This window comes from Strix aluco, chromosome 1, assembly GCF_031877795.1.
Source record: "Strix aluco isolate bStrAlu1 chromosome 1, bStrAlu1.hap1, whole genome shotgun sequence".
Taxonomy (NCBI): domain Eukaryota; kingdom Metazoa; phylum Chordata; class Aves; order Strigiformes; family Strigidae; genus Strix; species Strix aluco.
Genome location: NC_133931.1, coordinates 5,628,098 through 5,650,114, shown reverse-complemented (window position 1 = coordinate 5,650,114; position 22,017 = coordinate 5,628,098). Strand labels below are relative to the sequence as shown.

Sequence of the window (22,017 nt, the reverse complement as noted above, 5' to 3'; positions counted from 1 at the left end):
TGGGGGAAAAAAGTTATATGGCTTTCAGGTCAGACCTTTCTTACATTCAGCTGCCTCAGGGCAAAGACAGAGAGCACAGGGCTCTGTGTGGATAGACTCTATCTAACAGGGTAGATTTCTGCAGCTTTTCAAGAAGCCCTAAAAATGGTGGTAACTCAAATTTGGAAGACAGAGGAAGCAAAGCCTTTGTTTAAAGGATCTAGCAGGCAAGATATACAAAGCCTTGAAGGAAAGAGGTTCTCCAGCTTCATTTTACATTTTACAAAGACTAGCTGCTTTGCCCAAGGTCAACAAACCTCTTGGAGCCAAGTTTTAAGCCTGAGTCTCCTGCAGCCTAGCCCAGAGTCTTAACTATCTGTCTGCTTTTCTTCTTTATGCTTGGTCTTGCAGTCACTGCATCTCTAATAAGCCAAGCCACTTCAGAGGTTTTATTCTTGTAAGAAATCCTATAATAATCCTTCTGCATTTTTATCAGAGCAAGTCATTACCATGTAAAAAAACATTGTTAGGAGAATATAGACTTAATCTACTGAAGCTGTTTCTCATATTCACTGCTGCATGTGTGATTATTAGCATGAAGGGAAACAGATAAAGCACAAAAAGAAAGCTTCTATACTCTTGGAAACACATTAGTGAGGGAAGTCCCAGTGTAAGCCACAATGAAACTTTCATCCACCACCTCTTCAGAAGGTGGGTGCTTCTGGTTAGTTTTCTCCTCCACCAGACTGGTTTCCTGCGGAAAATCACAGTAGTGATCACTTGACTCAATACTTTAATGACACTTTTCTTGTGTTTCTTACTCTTCAATAGCTATAAACTGTTGGTCCAAGCCCTGAGTGGACTATGGAAACTTTTGTCCCCTTCTGGGTAATGAGGCTCTTAGGAATAGTCAAGAGTTGTACAAAAGACCAAGAATAGCTACCAGCAGTCAGGCCAAAGGTCTAGCTAGCTCCTATCCCATCTGCAGCAGCAGCCTTATGGGAGACTTCTCTCACCTACTATACTGCCATCAGTTGCTGATGTCCTGAAGCAGAGATAATGTCTTTGTACTGATGAGATGATTACAGATGTCTCTCTTTAATTAACACATATGCACTTTTTTAAACACACAAAATCTTAACCTCCAGAGCAGACTGCGAAGAGGAGCTCCAGTACCTACTGTATGAAAAGCAGCTTCATTTTGTTCATTTTAAACTTACTACCAGGTAGTTTGATTTGCTTCCCCTTAGCTTTTATAACAGAAGAAACAGTTAAAATTTCCTACTGATATCTCCATACAGATTTTCATCATGTCCTCTCCAAAGTCATCACTTTTCTAAGCACCTTCCCACCTGCGGAGCCTTCTCACTACTGTTGGGCTTTAGGATGCTAGAAAGGTGTCTCAGCACCATTACATAATACTCTGTACTTTGCAAGACAAGTGCATCAGTTTTTAAAAGCCTCTAAGATTTCTATATCAGCCATTGGAATAATCTCCCCAAGTGGTAGACTCCCCAACATTGGACAGTTTTAAGACTGAGCTGCACAGGGTGCTGGGCCATCTTGTCTAGACCATGTTTTTGCCAAGAAGGGTTGGAACAGATGATCCTTGAGGTCCCTTCCAAGCTCATATTCTACGATTCTATGATTCTATGAAGTTAAACTTTGTATGGAGGCATTAGAAAGGCAGGCTGGCTCATGATGTGGATGGCTGTGCCCCAGGAATGCAGACCTCATACTGTACAGAACCTCCCTTGTCAAACATGATTACCCTGACTTTGATCAAGAGTCACTGAAACCCCGTCCTGCTTGAATCATCCTCAAAAATGTTCAACAGCTGTTCCTTCTGTTCTCACTCCTCTCCTGCACCTACTCCTCTTGGATCAACAGAGGTTTGAAGATTTGAGTTATAACTCTTGCAGGACCAGGCCATCTGGTCTAGCAAATATCCATTTGAATAACCTACAGAACAAAGTCAAAAGATTGCCTTTCATGGTGATCATGTTATAGAATTGGATATTTGCCCATGTATAATAATCAGTTCAATAGCATAAGCATGTGCAAAACCAGTGAATGAACACACAGTAAAGGGACACAGATTTACGAGCAGAAATATGACAGACTACAACTAATGCCATAGGGGTTAAACACTCCAAGGGCTGAAAGATAACAGTCAACAGTGGAAATTTAAGATCTAATATGGAGTAGTGGCAGCTGAATCACACCTAACCAGGAAATCCACTTGAGAGCAGTTTACAAGAGCACCTCTTATGTTATTTTCTTTTTTTGTATCTATGTACAATTACTTGGTCTGCACAAGCATGTTTCTGTTCATAAAAAGTTTCCTCTACCAGGCTGAGATATTTAGGCCTGGAAGAACATGCTGGGCTGTTGCTTGAGCCATCACAGTGAATTTCCTGGTTTTCACAGTCACACAAGACCTCACATTGACATGAATTAGGTTTTTAGCCACAGCTGCTATTATCTTTTGGTTTACCACTAGTGACGTTCTTGGCATGTTATGTATTCTAATACAAGCATCATTTTGGCTTCAACTTAGTGATATAACTGAGGTAATGGCCTGGAGAAGCAAGGCCAGTGCCTCTGCTGTCCTGGAAAAGCAAAGGATTTGCCCTCTAACAAATGCCTCAGACCTCACATAATTGCCCTACACACTACTTGGCAACAGCATGATCTGGCAGGTGTTTGGCACTTGCACAGCTGGAGAGCAATACTACGAGGGGACAATAGTAATCTTGTCATCTCAGTCTTTTCAAAGGTGAGATAACTTCATTCTATCAACACTTAGGATGTGAGCCTTGTCCTTATAAAGGAGCCCGCAGCACATGCACAGCAACGATTGCACAGACTGCAACTGTTCGAAGTCCAGCATCTCTGACCCAGTTTCCTAGCACTGGCCCGTACCCATAAAAATCAAGGGAACATAAAGCTGTCACAGCCAGAGCAAAAAGAATTCGTGCTCATGCAACCATTGCAATGCAGCAGGCAAAGAGAATGCCATGTGAATCCTCTCCTTTCAGGTGTTCTCCTCTCTGGGAAGGGTTTAATTTCATAGGCTCTCCTTTTTCAGGAGTATAGATGGTAACTAGCACTGCAGGCACTTGCACCCCAACTCCCTGTGGTTCTGGCTACTTCCCTCTCATAGGCATTTCTTCTGATGCCAAGACACAGACATGGTACTCCGCCCCTGCATGCAATAGCAATCCACGGTATGTACGCTGCCTGCATGGCTGATCCCCCCCCACTTACAGTCCTATCCTCTTCTGCTGCTGAAGGTTCACCTTTGCACCTGAAAATGATCTTTTCTGTTCAGGAAAAGTTATACACACAAATATATCACTGAGGCAGCTCTGGTGTTGGCATGATTGGCTGTGGAGCGCTCTAGTGCGGTGCACAGAGGGGTTTCCAGAACTGGAGGAACCTGAGGGGAGTGGAGAGACCCACCAAGAGCCCACAGTTCATGACACAGAAGATGAGAAGACCTGGGTGGGACCAGAGGCAATAGCAGCGAAGCCCCCCACACGTATACAAGAAGCCCCTGGGGAGCACTAGCAATCCATGACCAGCAAACAGGCTGTGGCATGGCAGAAAGGTCTTGGAAGTCTGGGGAGGTCCCAGTCAACTGGAAGCTGGCAAATGTTGCTCCAGTTTTCAAAAAGGGTAAGAAGGAAGACCCTAGCAACTATAGACCTGTCAGTCTCACTTCAGTGCCTGGTAAAAATATGAAGAAGGTTATTCTGGGATTTATTGAAAAACACTTGAGAGACAACACAGCCAGCAGTCACAGCCAGCACAGGTTCACAAGAGGAAAGTCCTGCTTAACCAACTTAATTTCCTTTCATGACAAGGTCAACCATCTATTTGACCAGGGGAAGCCAGAAGATATCGTTGGTTATGGATTTTAGTAAAGCTTTTGATACTATCTCTTACAGTATCCCTCTGGGGAAAATGTCCAGCATACAGCTAGACAAGTCCATAATACATTGAGAGAGCAATTGGCTGATGGGTTGGGATCAAAAGGTTATAGTAAATGGGGTTACATCAGGCTGGTGGCCAGTCATCAGTGGCATTCCCCAGGGCTCAATTTTAGGGCCAGTGCTCTTCAATGTTTTTATAAATGATCTGGATGCAGGAATCAAATTTACATTAACTAAGTTTGTAGATGATAACTAAACTAGGAGGAGCTGTGGACCACCTTGAGGGTAGAGAGGCCTTATGGAGAGATCTGGATAGACTAGAGAGTTGGACAGTCACCAACTGCATGAAATTCAACAAGAGCAAGTGCAGGATTCTCCACCTGGAATGGGGTAATCCTGGTTATACATACAAACTGGGGGATGAGAAGTTGGAAAGCAGCCCTGCGGGAAAAGATCTGGGGGTTTGGTTTGATGGCAAGTTGAGTATGAGTCAACAGTGTGCCCTGGCAGCCAAAAAGGCCAACCATCTCCTGGGGTGCATCAAGCACAGCATAGCCAGCCAATTGAGGGAGGTGACTGTCCCACTGTACATGGCACTGGTGCAGCCCCACCTCAAGTAATTGTGCAGTTTTGGGTGCCTTAATATGAGAAGGCCATCAAACTATTAGAGTGTGCCCAGAGGAGGGTAATGAAGATGGTGAAAAACCTTGAGGGCAAGACTTATGAGGAGCAGCTGACATCACTTGGCTTGTTCAGCTTGGAGAAGAGAAGGCTGAGAGGTGACCTCATCACAGCCCACAACTTTCTCAAGGGGCAGTGGAGGGGGAGGTGCTGATCTCCTCTCTCTGGTGACCAGTGATAGAACACAACGAAATGGGATGAAGCTGCATCAGGGGAAGTTCAGACTGGACATTAGGAAAAGGTTCTTCACTGAGAGGTTGGTCAGTCACTGGAACAGGCTCCCCACGGAAGTGGTCACGGCTCCAGGCCTGTCAGAGTTCAAGGAGCATCTGGACGACACAGTCATACGATTTAGTTGTAGGTAGTCCTGTGAGGAGCAGGGAGCTGGGTTCAATGATCCCTATAGGTCCCTTCCAAATTGAGATATTCTATGATTCTATATCCCCAGGTTCCCTTTTTAATCAAGCCAGCAATGTACAGTTGATATATCTTTGCTCTTTCTCCATCATCAACAGTGGTGACACTCAGCAACTGGGCAGACATGGGGCACAAACACACCGGGTACCAAATACATTTCCTCCACAGATGAGGACAAACTGCCTTGACTGGCAGGAGTACCAAATAAATTAAACAAGCTGGACATAAACTCAGGGATGTCCGTAACTACACATTTGTTTGGACCAGTCAATGTTGTTTGGCTATCCCAGTCAAAGAATTTCTGCACATACTGTGGGGTCTTTTTATTTTTTCCCCTCCAATCCAGACTTGCAGACCTATTTTTCTAGGCATGACAATAATACAGATGGAGTGATGTTTTACAACACTTTTCTGCAGAGATCAAAACATAAGAAAACAAGAACTTGCTTCAACTGCAGCACAACTCAAATTGTAAACTTCATGTTTCCCATCAGACTGCTGACTCTCGCCACCTGCCAAACATGAGCTGGTTTCCAAAGGCTGAATCCTGAGTCTCAAAGGCTAAATAGCGGCTGCCAGTGGGAGGACTGTAGGAAGATGGATGCAGAAATGTGTGCTTTATGGCCCTCATGTCTCTAGCCTGGCTCGATAATATTTCCTGCCATGAACAACCCTCATTTAGATTGTAATTTCACATGATGTATCACCACTATATACAATCAATATATCATAATCATAGAAAGAACAAATGAGAAGATGCAATGCCCATAAATGCCATGTTCTCGCTAGTGCAGCATTCTTCCTTTCAGACCACAAGCCAATATTATTTTAAATTCTCTGAGCAATCAGGTAGCCACAGACCCCCTGGAAAAGAGCTCTATCTCATTTTCAGGATGAACCATGACTTCTTCCTTAATACATCCATCTATCTCCTAGACCCTCCTGTCAATCTTTTTTCCATTGTTCCCCACAACTTGAAATTTCAGTTTGGTGATAAGAAAAACATCCACAGCCAGGTGTGATATGGAGCAACAGAGAGAAAGAGCTACTTCTCCTCTGCAGTCTAGGCCTGCAGCCTCATTTTGTTGTGGGGAATGGGAAGTTTGCAGCCAGAATTCCCTGGAAGCCAACATATTTTTTAATGCTAATTAGTCTAGTTATGCTACTTGTTCCCCATTGTTATGCTACTTGTTTCCCATTGAATGCATTTTCCAAGATAGATAACCTACCTATTTTCAGTGTTTATTTTGTATCCTCAGTGTTAACCTCCAAATCTTAATACTCTGTCCTATCTAACATATGCAGTAAGAAAATACTCCGGCTTTTGTCCTTCAGGTTATTAATGAAAATATCCAACAAAAAGAAACAGTGCAGCAGTCTCCTCATGACCCAAATTTAAACCTGTTGAAAATTCAATTAACTCAAAATTATACTTTCCCTTTGTTTTTCATCCTTCCAGACAGTTGCTTTACTGCATTATCCTCCACGAACTCACCGCTGATTACACAAAGCAAAGATTATGATTTCAATTTGATAGCATTTTACATGGCCAATGCACAAAGGAAACTCAAAGAACACAAAGAGGAAAAGCAAAAGCTCATCTGCAGAAGGAGGCATAACACAATATAAAAGTTCCCCACAAAGATCTAACTGTATCACACCTCTTGCATTCTGTGTACTCCAAAAGCAACCTCCGAGCTATGGAAGGCAACAGCAAGTTTAATCATTTAATTAGTCTAGTGAAGGATGAGATCTTACCTTTTCTCCTTTTTCTCCTCTGCCATAGGTTCTGCCCTAGAAATGAAAGAGGGGAAAAGGTACATTTGATAGCAAGGATGTCAAACGACTCTATAAATATATATTTCGTGTTTTCCTTGTTATATATCTGAGATATATCTATCCATATTTATCACACACATATATATATAGACACACAAGTCACAGGACAGCTGCTATAGGGAAAGTAATTTTCACTGGGCATAACTCCTTGTTAGTAATTCAGTGACAAATTAAAATAGAAAATGTATCCCAAATTCTCCTACTTCAGTCAAGAAAACATCTTATTTTCTCTTCGGGGCAGCATCTAATATTTCATTTCCAAAATCATGGATGACAACAACCCTTATTAGAATGAATTTTACATAGGGTTAAAGATTTTCTCGCCTGAATCCTCAGTCTGGCATTTGCATTAATTGCAGCTGGGGAAAGCTGTATCTTGGTCATCTGAATGTAAAAGAGTTTAGAGAGATTTGCATCTTCTTTGTGTTCAGTTGCCTCAAACTGTCCCCATTAGATGTGCAGCTGTGTTATAATCAAGTACACCCAAGTTACATATTTTAATTAGACGGCCAATACGAAGTCAGTTATCGGCTATATCCAGGGATGAACTTATCTATTTCCCCCCTCCAAAAAATGACAGCGTCTGCCAGAAAGATCAGCTTTCCCCTGTGATTAAGGCACAGCAGAGGGAACATATTCAACAGGGCACATCATTGACATTGTGAGCGAGTTCTCACCATAATGGAGAAAACAACTACTTGCATTTCCATCTCCTTACATAAAAGCATTCTGGTATTTCTTACTTACTGACTCTCCTTTTTCTCCTCTGAGTCCAGGAAGCCCTTGGCTGCCACTTTCTCCCTTGAAAAAGAAAGGGTGTTAATACCACAGAGTTAATTAATTCCTTTCTTGACAGTCATAGAAATAACAGATGAGATTTCCTCTTACACCCTCCTGTTGGACTCATCCGTGAAGTGTACCACATTAGTGATTGTATTTTGTGGTCAGCCTTCCATTGCTTTGAGTTTTTGGGAAGCAATGTAACAAGGGTTTGACTGAGACTGTGGACATTTCTGCTCCCACCAGTCTTTACGACCAAGATTACAGCTCCTGCTGTAAGGACTGGGTGTACCTCATTGCATTTATATTGACTTGAATGTCCAAGTTCTCAGATTGATTTTATATTCTATTCTTCATATGAAAATACCGCTAGAGGCCTTCAGAGTGCATTGGCAAGGCAGAGAGCTTTCTCTTGTGAGGTGCTTCAAAAGTCCTTATGTTCTATCAAGCCAGGAAGGACTTAGAAAGGTGGTTTGCATAAGACCCTGGAGGTGCACACCCTAAATATGGAAAAAATAAACCTCTAAATACTTTAGAGCTATTTTTAAAAAAATCAAAACCCACTGTTTTCATTCATGCTAGATTTTCATGATCAGCTAACTCCTTTCCCTCACAGAAGCATGCAATACACACCGAGTCGCTCTCCCTGCTTGCAAGAGAGGGAAGGGAACACAGAAAAAAGACAGCTGGAAACATACAAATTATAGTGGGTAATGAAAACTGGAGAGGCAAATACACAGGGAGGAAAAGAGAAAAACAGTCAATCAAAAACCAAGCAAAACTTTTTCTTCACTTGTCTCCTAAAAAGGACAGGGGTGAAAGGGATAAAGAATCAAAGAAGATGCATCATTTCTTAAGTATTCATCAGATAGAGAGCTAAAAGTGGTGTCAAAATCAGCAAGTGCAGAAAAAATACCTGCAAATCATTTTCACATACTGCTCTGCAGTCACAAAAGTGGAAGAAGGACCAGCTGAGGATATACCCATTACTGAGACTAGTTTAAGGCTAGTTCCTTTAACTCAATTAAAGTTCCTTTAATTCCTGTAGCAGCAGGAGCTTCCAGGGAGCAGAGGGCTCTGCCCACATGCCTCTACCTAGCTCCTGCCTGATTCTCACCCAAAAGGAATATACCAGAAATATGTTGTGATGAGCTCCCCATCCATCACTAACAAATATAATGTCCTCACCTATTTGCTCCTCTCATCATCTTTTGCTTGTAGGGAGTTTAGGCACTTTGGACTTCAGTGTAGACATGGCATCAAGCTGAAAAAGTCTCAGACCTGTAGCATGACCCTCCAGTACCACAGCAGCAGTAAATCCAATGATGCCTGCACCCCCCAAACCTCCCCACATGTACCACAGTAGGATTTCATTTTGTGGCTCTATTTAATTTGTCCTGGTCTATGCCTCAAAAAAATGTGCTTAGCTGTATCAGACACTGAAACGTTTGTTGGGGTCATGCTTTCGTTTCCCCAGATGAAGATAGACTTTTGAAAGCACAGGAAATATGAACGTTTCTTTCTTTATCATTTTTTTGCCAGAAGAAAGAAATCTCATAGAGCAAGTAGAATATATGCAAAAACAATGTCACAGTCAATTCAAGTCGGCTGTGACAAAATTCATAAAAGTTTTTACGCAACTGTCTCTTAAGTCACTTAAAGTACACCAAAACTCCTTTCTAATTTGGAGGAAAAAATACATCCTGCTAGAGCATGTCTATTACACTGGACTTCACAAACTTCCCAAAGGCAGGTAAGCAATGTCATTTCTATGATATGGACAAAAACAGATCTCAGAGAGAAGTGGTTTTCTCTAAACTCGGATCGATAGCAGTGCTGGAAGAGAGCAGAAGCCTGTTGACCATTAGCTCAGCGCCCCAACCAGCCAGCCTGGCTGCCTGCAAACAACACAGCACGCACAGCAAGTGCAGAAGGAAAATAAATTAGACTGGGCTGTCATTAGCATCTAAAATTTATCAATAGGATCCAGCTTCAGGCATGTTAGCCAATTCTTCCAAAGCTATTTCCTGTCTCACTCTTCCTCACTACCATCCTTTATTGTATCTGCTTCCAAAACATGCACGCCGTGTCTCCATGCATTACCCTCAGTTTGGCAGCATGGGTGATTGAGGCAGAGGTGTTCATCTCTGAGGGATTTTTTCCCTTTTTCTAATAACTGCAAGCGCTCCTGTTTTGCCCTGACTTTGGAGACTTAAATTAGAGAGGAACAGAAACTCATTATCTTCCCACACTGGTTATACACTTCAAATATTTCCACTGGTCAGGTGGTACCGTAAGAAAAGCCTGTCCAAACCTCCTCCCCTGAAAGAAGGAATATGCTATGGGAGCTCAGGATAGCAGAGGCTGAACACCAGTCTCTGCCTCTTCAACTCAGATAGACGACAGCCACATTCACTTTTCTTAACACACCTTCAAACTGACCTTTTCTTAAAGAAAACAGGAAGAACCACTTAGGCATTAGTCCTTCTTTGGATAAAGAGTGAAAAAGCCACCAGCTACTACTGGTTTATGGAAAACAAAACAAAACTAAACACAAAAACTGTCTTAGCTTAGAGATGGAGCTTCGCAGTTCTCCTGCCTTTGTCAACCTCTCCAAATATCCCTGTTTTGGGGCAAAACAGGTGTTCTGTTTTTTTAACACTGACTTCTGCCCCTATCAGTATCCCATGGTGGGACCCATTTCCCAGGTGACTCCCACCAGCTGTGTGCTGTTTTTCTGAACCAGCTGAACCAGTTGTTTTCCTGGATTCATACATGGCCACATCGTCTCTTACAGGGCATTTCTCACTATAAGCCTGTAAAATATTTTTGGATAATGCTCAAATACCTGCAGCCTACCTGAATATCCCTTGGGCCTCAGTTATTTAGGGGTAGATTTCAGCTTTGCAATTCATGCCAAATAAGACATACATAGTAGCAATTATGTCTATAGAGAAAATGATGAATTTTGACTCAGAGTCTTGACATCATTCTGTTTCCACATTTTTCTGATAATTTCTTTCCTTATTCATTTGCTTACTCCCACCTCTCTTGTTTAGTCAATTAATGCTTGGTCTTTTTTTATGCTGAACTCACTTGTTAGCATGTTTTAATCAAACCTGAGTATAGTAGAGATCATGCAATACTGTTTTTAGTGTTTCTTGAAGCCCCAGCTCTTGGATTCAAGTAACAAATAGAAATCTTAAAAAACCTTTACAGCCCTCCTCATTGCACAACAACAAAGCTTTAAAAACACAACCCTTGCACCTTAGAAATGAGGAGCCAAGTTGAATGATCCTAAAAAATACTATGGATACTTAAAACCACATAATGCAGAAGCCACTCATATTTTTGTGGGGCCTTAGTCTTAATAAAGTACCAGGTGGTAATATTGGAGAGTTGCAAATAGCATTCACTTTCTTCCCCATGGCCAGTATTTTAGCCTAGGTAGCTCAGTAATGTTGCAGAGAGAGAGAAGAGGAGAGAGATAGTTGTTCTTGCACATAGAGAAGGGACTGTGACAAGCTGGTCCTTGGCAATAGCTATGCAAGAACTGCTTTCAAGGGTGGTACACGTTATTTAATCACATCTTTGCAAGTCAGGAGAAAAATCGATTACTTGCCTTATTTAGCAAATAGAGAAGCTAAGTCATTTGTCTCAAATCATCATATTTGTACCAAATTGTTGTCAGAGCCTGGATTTAAATGGCATCATCTCCAGCTCCCTGAGACTGTGACACAGTCTTACTGCAGCTGTACACAAGTCTCAGACCACTACAGCCAGGGAGAAGTCACACACAGCTGCAGAGCTCTTCAGCAACCCACCTACAGGAGTGGGACAGCCATTTCAGGATCTGTTACAGAAAACTTGCTGATGCTGTACTTGGATATACAGTTTTTTGTATTCGACTAGTATCTCCTGCACCCCAGCAGCATGCCATGTTAGACAGTACAGACATCCTCATCAGCACACAGACCTTGTCAAAGCGGTCAAAGACAACAGGATGTTGCTCCAGGGTGCTTTTATTATTATCCTCATCGCCCTTCTGCAACCTCCTCACAACAGTCACGGCTCTGCCATTCTTCAAAACAGCCCATCATTATTTAGGCTGTCACAGATTAAAATAGAAAGTTGCTATTTATATACACGTGGAAACATCAGGAAACATTTTCTGAAGTTTCAGTCGGGCACATCTGAACATTAACGAATTCATGTTCTTTTATACCAGCAGAAAACATACTCTAAACATGTCTCCTCATCATCCAAAACTTCTCCCTGCAGAGAGCAGACCAAGGCTTGCCAAAAAATCCACAACACATTGCTGAGGATGTCTGACCTTCCAAGACCCAGAGATTTCTCCTTTCCCCTTCCACAGTCTTTCATAACTGAGTAACTTTTGGTGGGGTGCGATTAATTTATTCAACAGGTATAAACTCAGTGACTGAATTTGTAGAAGTGATTCAGATGGCAATAGTTTTGAATATAAATTCTTCCCAAACATTTTTTTAATTACACACATGGTGAAACTGGGAACCACCAACACCACCAACTTTCATCTCTTCAGCAATGTTGTGAATCTTTGTTTTCTTCCAGTGCAAGTGCTCCCTTGAAGTCAATTGCCTCACAGCTCTATTTGTAACCAAGCACAGAAGGAAAATGTGTGTATGCTGAAGGCATACATGTGCATGTCAAAGAAGCTTGCAGAATATGCAGGATAACATAGAAGCTGCACTGTGAAACTTGAAGCAGTCATCACAACCACTCTCCTACCCTATTATCTAGGAAGAAGAGGACTGAGAAAAATGGTCTATATTAACAATCAGACAATGACTCAGACAATCTTGCTAAGGATAATGGATTGTGGCTAATCTTTTACCCTAGTCTCAGGAAATTTTGTAGAGTGTGACTGGGAGGCTGCTAGGGATAACCTAGAGATATCTAGTACTGCTGAGCAAGGCACAGCACAGAAGTAGCACATGGTTTTCCAGCTGACTTATGAAAGCTGTACATGACAAACTGAATAACTCTAACTTAGAAAAATGCCAGTTTAGAATCTACAGGAAAAGATTTTGGAACACACTTACTCTAAGAATGACGTAAAGCAGCCACAGAGAAGCTCAAATGCAAGCCTAGAGCAAAGATATAAGATGGCCAGAGGCTTCTGCAGTCGTGGGCTCATCCAAAACTATCTGAACTCAGTCATATGCCAAATTGACTCAAAAAGATTTCTCAAAATCTTCAACTCCTCAACTTATTCTGAAACTTTTTGCTGTTTTTTTTTTAATTAAACAAATGAACTAGCACATATTACTGACCTTTTGACCTTTAGGACCTTCAGGGCCAATTGGACCTCTCTCGCCCTAAGACAAAAAAGACATGATTAGTCAGACTGATCTCACTATATAGCAAAGCAAGGGGCCCAATCCTACAGCAATTGAGGGCAACAATTATGTTTTCAGTTTTTAGTGGAGACAGACCAAAACTGACATGCCCTCAAGAGCAGTGGCAATGAAGTTGGCTTCTCAGAGATCCCAGTCACAGCCAGTACAAGCAAGCACACTGTTTTTAAAAGCTATGAGATTTTTTCAGTGTGGCTATATTTACCTTCAGAATCTCTTCCTTTTTATTTGAAGAAGGATGCACATAACTGGGCTGGATAAGAATTACAACTTTGATTTCAACACTGTTACCAGACTACCAGCATGATCAAAATCACTAAATTATGTAAAGATAAAACAACTGGTTAGACTGCCATTACCTCTACAGACATTCCACCTGTCAATAAGCCATGCCTGGCTCTTTCTATGAAGTGCTTTCCACCTCTAGGTCTCAAAGTACTTCACAAATAAATACAGCCCTTCTTATAACTCACTTGCACAGTGTCATTTCCAAACCTATCCAGCATGTCTCAAATGAAACAAACTCATCTCAACACTCACCTTTTGTCCAGCAGGACAGGAGCAGTTGAAAGTCTTGAGATGGCCAACTTGCTCACTGCCAAGAGTGGGCCTCACTTCCAGGGGAGGTGCTTCCGTCAGGACCGTGACCTGGCACTGCACCCAAACACCCAAGGTCATGATGAAGCCTTAGATTCTAGAAAGCTTCCTCTTCCACCCGCTTTAGAGAAACCGCATAGGCATTACTGCAATACGCACAGCTAAATGTGTCCTAGTGAGGAACAAAATCCCACAAAAGCCATTCATTCAAGCAATGGGGAAAAAGGTGGCAAAAAGAACTATGAATCACTTTAACCAAGACCAAGGGAAGAAGAGTGAAAGGAGGGTGGAAGTTTCTGATGGGAGTTGGGCACAGGAAACCAAGCAGCAACTGGCACTGTTTTAGCTCTTCCCAAATAAAACCAGTGGGAAACATGTTGAATATTTCATGCTGCATTTCTGTTGTTCCATCATCACTTCAGGGTTTTGTTTCCCCTGACAGTTTCACAAGGAAAGAGAAACTTGGAAACTTCAAATTCCTCATACTCATCCCTCTGCAGCAGTCCTCTTCTGGCACTGCTACATTACCAATTATATAGCTATTTCATTCACCATCATTAAAAAAATTATAATCCCAGACTGCCCAGACTTCCCTGATTTATGTAATGGATTTCAACGAAGAGTGTTCATGTGAAAATGAATAAATGACAAAAAGAAGCTTACTGGTCCGGAGGGAATGTCACAGCAGGTCTCCAGCTCAGCATGCCGAGAATCACAGTAAATAACCATCCGCTGAAGATCAAACTAGAAGACAAAGTGAGGCAATAGTCTCAGAGACAGTGAATTATTAAAGACCACATGTCCTTTTGCTTGGATACAAACAGTGCAGACGAATACAAACAAAAACCAGATGGGGCTAACTTCATAGTGATTCTATGGATCCTGTAGTCAATATCTATCTCTCTCTATCAATAATGGACAAATATCTCAGCGTGCTCCAAGAGTGCTGAACTAATGAGACCCTGAATATGCCTATTAAAATTCTGGTGCAGGTTTTCATGCAAATAAGGAGGCATGCTACTCCCCATGTCCTGGCCAAATTTCTGTCTGAGGAGACATATTCTGACCACCTCTATCCTTCCTAGAATTTCATCTAGACATGAAGTTTGTTTTTCTCCTGTTGCGCCTTGCAGCTTCTGACCATTTACCCCTGTGTGAGAAATGCTATTAGCACATTTAATATGCACATTCCATCCATTTTGCACAGCTAAGAAAGATTACACAAGTCTCAAAACACCAAACAATCGTGCATAAGTTATATCAGGTTAACACTGCTACTGGACAATCAGGTCCAACCTGCAAGTCTCATGTTCGGATCAATTGGAGCAAGAGTCATTTACTATCAGGTATCTTTTCTGAGGAACTGAGAATATATCATGTCTCTCCTGAGTTAACAAGCTTTCTTTTTTTTCCCCATCTCTTTCTATCACAGGTAGAAACATTCATAATGCCAAGATCAGACAGCAAAAGACCTTTATGTGTGTAGTTCAGTACCCAGTTTGATGGTATTTGTGGATGATTTTGTCTCTGATTTTAACTATAGCACATTCTGGGACTAGACAGAAAGATGAAATGGATTTCTCATTTTTAATAACTATTACGGAGATACTGACAGTCTCACATTAAAAGACAGCAAGTCTTGCAGATGATGAGATGCCAATCTGTCTTAGCTATGTAACATAAGCAACGTTTCAGTGATTCTGTTTCAGGAAAAGGGTCAATTACAGCATAACCCCTAAAACCCCATTCGCATGCTCAAACCCAATGCTGAACGTTACCCCAGCTCTAACTGGAACACACAGTACTTACATCAATGGGGACGCTATCATACAAACGTTTGCCAATCACAGTCTTTCCTTGAATGTCAATATTTTCCCTGTCTTCAATAGGCAGCACCTGTACCAGTCTGCAGTCTATGTAAAGCGAGACAGTCTTTGACTGAATGCTGAGGGCAATTTTGTGCCAGTTGCGGTCAAAAAGATCACTGACTCGTGCATTTCGGAAGACCACTCTCACAGCATCCTTGGTGAGCCCGATGGCATTGTACTCTACAGCTTTGTTCTCTCCGTCCAGTCGGATTGAGACCTGCAAGCAGACAGAAATGATTTTGCTAAGAAAGTACAAAGCCTTCTCCTTCCTCCTGCCTGCATTCTGTCACGGCTGACACCCCAAAATCAGGGATGGCACAGCATATGGTGAGAAGCCCAAGCAAAGAGCAGAGGACAGAGTTTTGTGTGAGATATGGACAGGGATCCTAAACCTGTTCTAGTAAGTAAGATGGGGCAGGGCACAGGCTTGGGTGCAGACCCATGACCATCTAAAGCCTTCTCTTGTGAGTACAATCCTTGCCATGGTTTCAGCACATGCCACCTTGATGCCTCCCAGGAAATCCTTGGTCATGGTTGGGTGGTGGCATATGTCAGGGGCACCTCCCCAAAGGCAGATAGACAAAGGTGAACCTGTTTTGGATCCCTCCATCCTGTGCACTCCTCCACTACTTCCCCGCAGGCTCTGTGCTCTTTAGTCCCATCACATGTCCTCAATGGTCCCATGGGGCATGGACAAATGATTTATTGCCTGGTATGAAAGCAGTCTGCTGAGCTGTAGCACCACCCACACTTTATTTCAGATGCTTTGAACAGAAAACTACAGCTACACACCCCCACTGTGTTGCAAGCTACAGAGCACGCAAAAATAGGCTTTTGAAGACATTATACTTCTAGTTAATTTACAAATTGATTTCTTTTTTTACCAAAGTCAGGCAGTTATAAGCAAGCAGCAAGGAATGCAGCAAAGCACAGAGCTAGAGGGAACAAACAGTGCATCGGCAAGCTGCAGAGCTGGAAGGAGTTTGACCACATTGGCACCGAGCTGTGTCTGATGTAAGCAGCCCAGGGTAGGCTGACTCCAGATCTGACCCAACATCTCCATGCAGCTGAGCACTGTGCTGGCTGGAAATGCCAGCTCGGATCAGCGTTAGCTCAGAAGTGTCTGCAGTCTGTAAGCTATGCAGGTCTGCAAAGTAGTGGCCAAACCACTACCAACTTTATATGACACAAGGCTCATGAGGCTCTAAGGCCCTTCTGGCACCACAATTCAAGGCACTTTTCAAAATATTACTGAGAACTTTGAACTGTTTTTTTCTCTCCACACCTAAGCAGTTCAAGTCTTCATCTGTCTCCAAGAAATACTGAGTGATACGCACATTCTCACTCCACAGGAATTAGGAATGCACATAGCACAGTAAATAATGTTTCATTTCACAAAGTGCAGCTGATAATAATTTTCACATAAGCCTTTTGCCATTGTCCAAAACTTAGTTAGATAAGTCTTCAAACTGCATCTATCCTTCACTGTGAGTTCCCAAAATCCATTCAAATATCAGTCCCAAAGCAGCAATACTGAGTCACTTGGCTATGTGAGCTCATGCCGACAGCCCAGTTTAGAGTTAAGGGCAAATGCCATCAGCATCATATCTGTACCGAGCAGAAAAACATACAGCTTGTACTGCACAGAAAAACATACAGCCCATCCAAATCACTCCCTCCTCAAGCACACTCGAACCCCTAAACATGTTATATAGGAACAGACAGACCTTTATTACACTCTCATGGTATTTTTCTTCTGAGAACCAGAGAGTATTTGACAAAAATTATTAGATCAAATTCTGCAGCAGCCAGGACTCGAGGTTACATCCATGTCCTAAGTAGGGAACCCATAATGCCTTTGCATGATATCTAGAAGTCTGTGCAAAAACTTGACATAGCTCACTGCTCTGTAGTGTATCTGTGTGGCAAACTTTTTCCAAACAGGCAAAATATTTTCCCTAAACAGAACTACCTGAACGAAACAACCAAAACCCCAAAAGTGGTTTCAAAAGCAAGGATCTGATATTTTTCTCCCCCTTTCCAACAAACGCATCTATCTGCACACTAACAACAATCAAGGTCTATTCAAACCTTCCTTCAAGGTTTGAATTAAAGGTAAAGGATTTCCAGTAAAATGAACTGAAAAAGAGGTAAAGGGATTTTTAGTAGTCCACAAGGAAAAGGAGTGGGAGGTTAAGGCAAGAAAGCTGGTTCACGCAACAAAAGAGAAACAAGGCTGTTCTTGCTGGCTGCAAAGGGCCTTGTACCTGTGGTATGCCGTACTTGTCAATAATCTGCCAAATATACCAGTCTTCTTTCCTGGAAGCCTTCCGGAATTTGAAGGTAGTTACGAAGGCATATTCATCAGGGAGACCTTGTGGAAACACATCCCTGGCATGAGGAGGGGAAAAAAAAGGAGTATATCAGGCTTAGCAGTGAAGTGCAGAACTTCTAAAACTTATGGTATCTCCCAGCAACTCTTCCCAAAGTATCATATAGTTCCTACAAAATCTGCTGCATTTGGCAGCCTGCAGACAGATGAATGTGAGCTTGTGTCCTCCAGGTGGTTCTGTCCTTGAGGAGCCCTTTTTCATTCCAATGGTGAAGCTCTCAAATTAAGTAAGAAACAGTGAAAATCTGCAGTCTAGTATCCATCATGTCAAAACAGTTGTTTTCCACTTGATGCTTCAGTTCATGCAACCTGTAAATCATCCTGTTCTTCTCCAGATGCACTGGAGACCTGTGACATCTAAGAATGGGCATGCACACCTGAAACCCTCTATAAATGTACCAAGTTATAGCAACAAATATTGTAATATTTGCCCCAAAACAGGCACTACACTTCAGGCCTGTGGAAGATGTTCCTTGGCTGATGACTTCGGAGGACAGAAGAACCTTCTCAAATCAAACATTGCAAACACATTAGGCAGAATTTACTCAGTGTGACACCATGATCCATGCATAAGTCTGAAGTAACCAAAATCACCACTGTTTTACTCAGCCGCAAGATAAGAACATACCATAACAGGAGCATGCAGGCCTGGGCAGAAGGGATAACTAACCCAGTATCATTGTTTTGTGACTATCCATTACAGGATGCCTAAGAACAGAACCAAACAGAACAAACATCTCCCCCCTACCTCCAACTCTTTGGGGTCCAGGGGTCAAATTCAGAGACAACTGAAATTTCTATATTAATAACTTTTTATGGATTTATCTTGTATGGATTTCTCCAGTCTCCCCTTGAACTCAGGTAAACTTATTACATTCACAACATCCTTTGGCAAGGAATCACACAGCTCTGCTACCCACTGTATAATGAGCCTCCTCTTGTTTGTTTAGGACCTACCTCAGTTCTTTAAAGGGGCAACACAATGAACCTATTCTTTTTCATTTTTTTTATGCTATTCATGATTTTGCAAACTTTGCTTATAAAGCCTCTAAGCCATCTTTTTTCCCAACTGAAGAGTCTCAGTTAACTTTGTTGTTCCCCATGCCCAAGCCAGCCTGCTCCTCTGATCATTCCTAAATAAACCCTTCCTAAATATCACATCTTTGCTTTGGGACATCTGAGCAGTCAGGCATAAGCACCCATTAGAAAACAAAATTCAACGGCAGCAATTAATGAAGAGCAAAACAATGAAGTCAGATTCTCTTAAGGAATACTTGACATAATCCATCACTATGCAGAAACTGGCACAGTCAAAGGCACACAAAACTAGTGGCTGGTATTTAAACTGAAAAGTCCTCAAGATTTCCAAAATATTTTTGCTTTGCAATTACAGCAAAGGTTGAAAGCCACACTCTCCTAATTCCAAAATATTCAGTCATCTTTTAATCTGTACTTTGGAATTTCCTATCTTTTTAACCAAGTTAAAAATTCAGAACACTGTGGTTTCATTCACTTCTGTGGCTTTTGCCATATAAAATGCCCATGCTAGGCACCACAGCTGGTCTTCCCACTGGAGACACAGACACTCTGAAGTCTTCCAACACAAGAGAAAACTGAACCAGGCTCCCACTATCTCCTTTACAAAATCCTTCCCTTAACAGAGCAGACAAGGCTGTCTCACTTCTTGGTACTAGCTATTCACAAACTAGCCCTCCCTGGTCACAGATCCACCTCACACCAGCACCCATCTCTCCCATGGCACACAAAAAAGCCAGACGCTCCCTCCCTTCATGACAGAACAAGAAGCATGTCAGTTTGTCACTCTTGTGGCAGAGTTGCCATGGAGAATACAACTGGCATGACTAGGGCACTGAAAGCCACCAAGAAAGTCTACAGGGTGTTTGGCAAGAGAGAGTCAGGTCAGTCACATCAGCCCTCCCAACTAGGCACCCCGCCAGGTCTCCTTCACCACTGCCATGCCTTAGTGCACATTTCCTGTCAAAATGGCTTTCTACACTCATTGTGTCCAAGCTTGTCAAAGATGAGGATGCATGCCCCAGCTTTTAACATCACTGACAGTTTGGTCTCTTTTCCTCCACCCCTGCAAGAAACTTCAGCAATGTTGCTAGCTGAAAAGACATTGCTTATTGCTCCATCCTCTTGAACAAAAACCATGGAAGTTTCTGCTTGAGAGTGCTGCCAGTGGGAGCATTTCCCTGTGGCTGAGCTCCTCAAACTCTGTCTAGTGCATTTCCCTTCACTCACTCACCACCTATTTTCATCGTCACAACTGGGTTCAAACGAGTTCCCTCCCTGTCCTGCCCTTTAAGATTCTGATTCACATTTTGGGCACAGACAGCCCTATTGAATTATTCTCCTAGCTACAGGCCACCAACAATTCCAACCTCCTCCTGAATGAAAAGCAAGCAGAGTAATGGTTCCTCATTTAATCCAATGGTGGCACAAGGAAGCAGAGTTACAGTTCTGGGGGTGCTTTGCTCTATTCCTGATCCATAGTACGTTTGCTGTCATCACATCAACAGCAGCAGGACACATGCTTGCAATGCTGCCTTTCCCTAATGGTTTTTCAACTCTGCATATAGAGGTGTGCTTGGTTCCAAATATGAATTAAAGGCAGTGGCTGTAACTGTAGCATCACTGCTTTGTGGAGCAGGGAGGTTAAAATTAATGCTCCAAGACACCACGCTGAGCCTTGGGCCTGACAACCCACAACCAAATCTGGAAGAGACAGCTGCTGGCCTCTGTGCTAAGACAGTGTTTCTGGATACTCTGAGATGGGAACAGGAATATGACCACGTGAGCTTAAATTCAAAAAGGCTTTTCAGATGCTTAATGCCCACAGAAATAACTGGGAGTTAGGTACCTAAGTATCCTTGTGAGTCTGGCCACACCTCATCACACAGAGGCTGACAAATGGCCCATCAGGTAGATTTAAACTGATAGAAAGCTATAATGACCTATTACCTGTCACCCTTAACTGATTTTTAAAGGTGTCGAAGAACTGGCTGCAAGTTCCCAACAGAGAAAGGCTTCATGCCAAAAGAAAATCTAAAGACACTCTCATTGCACTGAAGATATGATAAAAGCTGTTTCTGCAGTCCTTGGTCTCTGCATCTTTTAGAGATGCATTACCGCATAAATAACAACTTTGTTTATGAGTTTTCATTCATTTCCCCTCTAAAAAGTGAGCTCCATCTAGAAGTTCAGCTTTACTTAGGAATCCAAGGGCAGGAATTGCTGTCCCCAGAAATGTTTTATTTCCTTCTTTCACCCAAGGCTGAATTGAACTGATGATCCATATTATGGAGCTTTGCTGAATGCCCGGTACCTACAGGGAGCACTCTGCCAGCTCCTTGGTCTATAATTCTGACAACAGGATAGATTGCAGAAGAGGCCCTTATAAAACTACAAGACAAGAGAATCCCCCGGTGCTGCAGGTTAGTCCAAGAGTTAATTAACCCACTTACAAGGTCAGGTGAATCACAATGTCCACAAAGAAAAATTGGTAATAACCAGGCTCTTTTAGCCATTGCCCATTTTCAATGTATAGACCCCTTCTTACATGCTTTGCTTGGCACAAGAGCCTACATCTGTGACAATCGGCATGAGATCCTACATTTGTAATAATAACACAATGGAGAAAATAAGTTTATCAGTTCTGATTTTGGACACTGAATGTAACAACAATTAATAGGGTGTCTGCATTCAGTGAGGAAGAGCATAATTAATGTATTTGGGAAATTTGACCACTTTTACAACAGCTAAAAACTACTAATGTGAAATGTAACTCACTAAGGTCTGCAAAACAAGGTTGGAGAAAGCCTGTTCATTTCCATATGCATCACATCACCAGAGGCTCTTAGAATGACAGCCAAAAAAAAAAAAAAAAGGAAAAAGGAAAAGAAAAGGCTATCATACTGTTTATAACACAGAATCAACTCCACCCATACATCCTTGGCAGACATTTTTTTGGCCTCTACTTCAGAAACCTCAGTGATGGAATAGACACAACCTCTCCAGGTAATTTCTTCCTGTGTTTCACTATCCTACATGCTGCAAAAAAAAAGTCTATCCTAAATCTCATTTGCTGCAGTTTAATCTTCCTG

General features: G+C 42.2%; 1 protein-coding gene across 1 annotated transcript in view; it reads right to left on the bottom strand.

Annotated features, from left to right (window-relative positions):
• The window catches only part of COL22A1 (collagen type XXII alpha 1 chain), a 220,431-nt gene that overhangs the window by 129,393 nt on the left and 69,021 nt on the right, over positions 1 to 22,017 (bottom strand). Inside the window, exons 5-11 of the mRNA XM_074830381.1 lie at positions 17,766 to 17,889; positions 15,440 to 15,715; positions 14,294 to 14,374; positions 13,574 to 13,687; positions 12,950 to 12,994; positions 7,602 to 7,655; positions 6,774 to 6,809 (exon numbers count right to left, since the gene is read on the bottom strand). Coding sequence (XP_074686482.1) covers positions 6,774 to 6,809; positions 7,602 to 7,655; positions 12,950 to 12,994; positions 13,574 to 13,687; positions 14,294 to 14,374; positions 15,440 to 15,715; positions 17,766 to 17,889 — 730 coding nt within the window. The remainder of the gene's footprint in view (positions 1 to 6,773; positions 6,810 to 7,601; positions 7,656 to 12,949; positions 12,995 to 13,573; positions 13,688 to 14,293; positions 14,375 to 15,439; positions 15,716 to 17,765; positions 17,890 to 22,017) is intronic.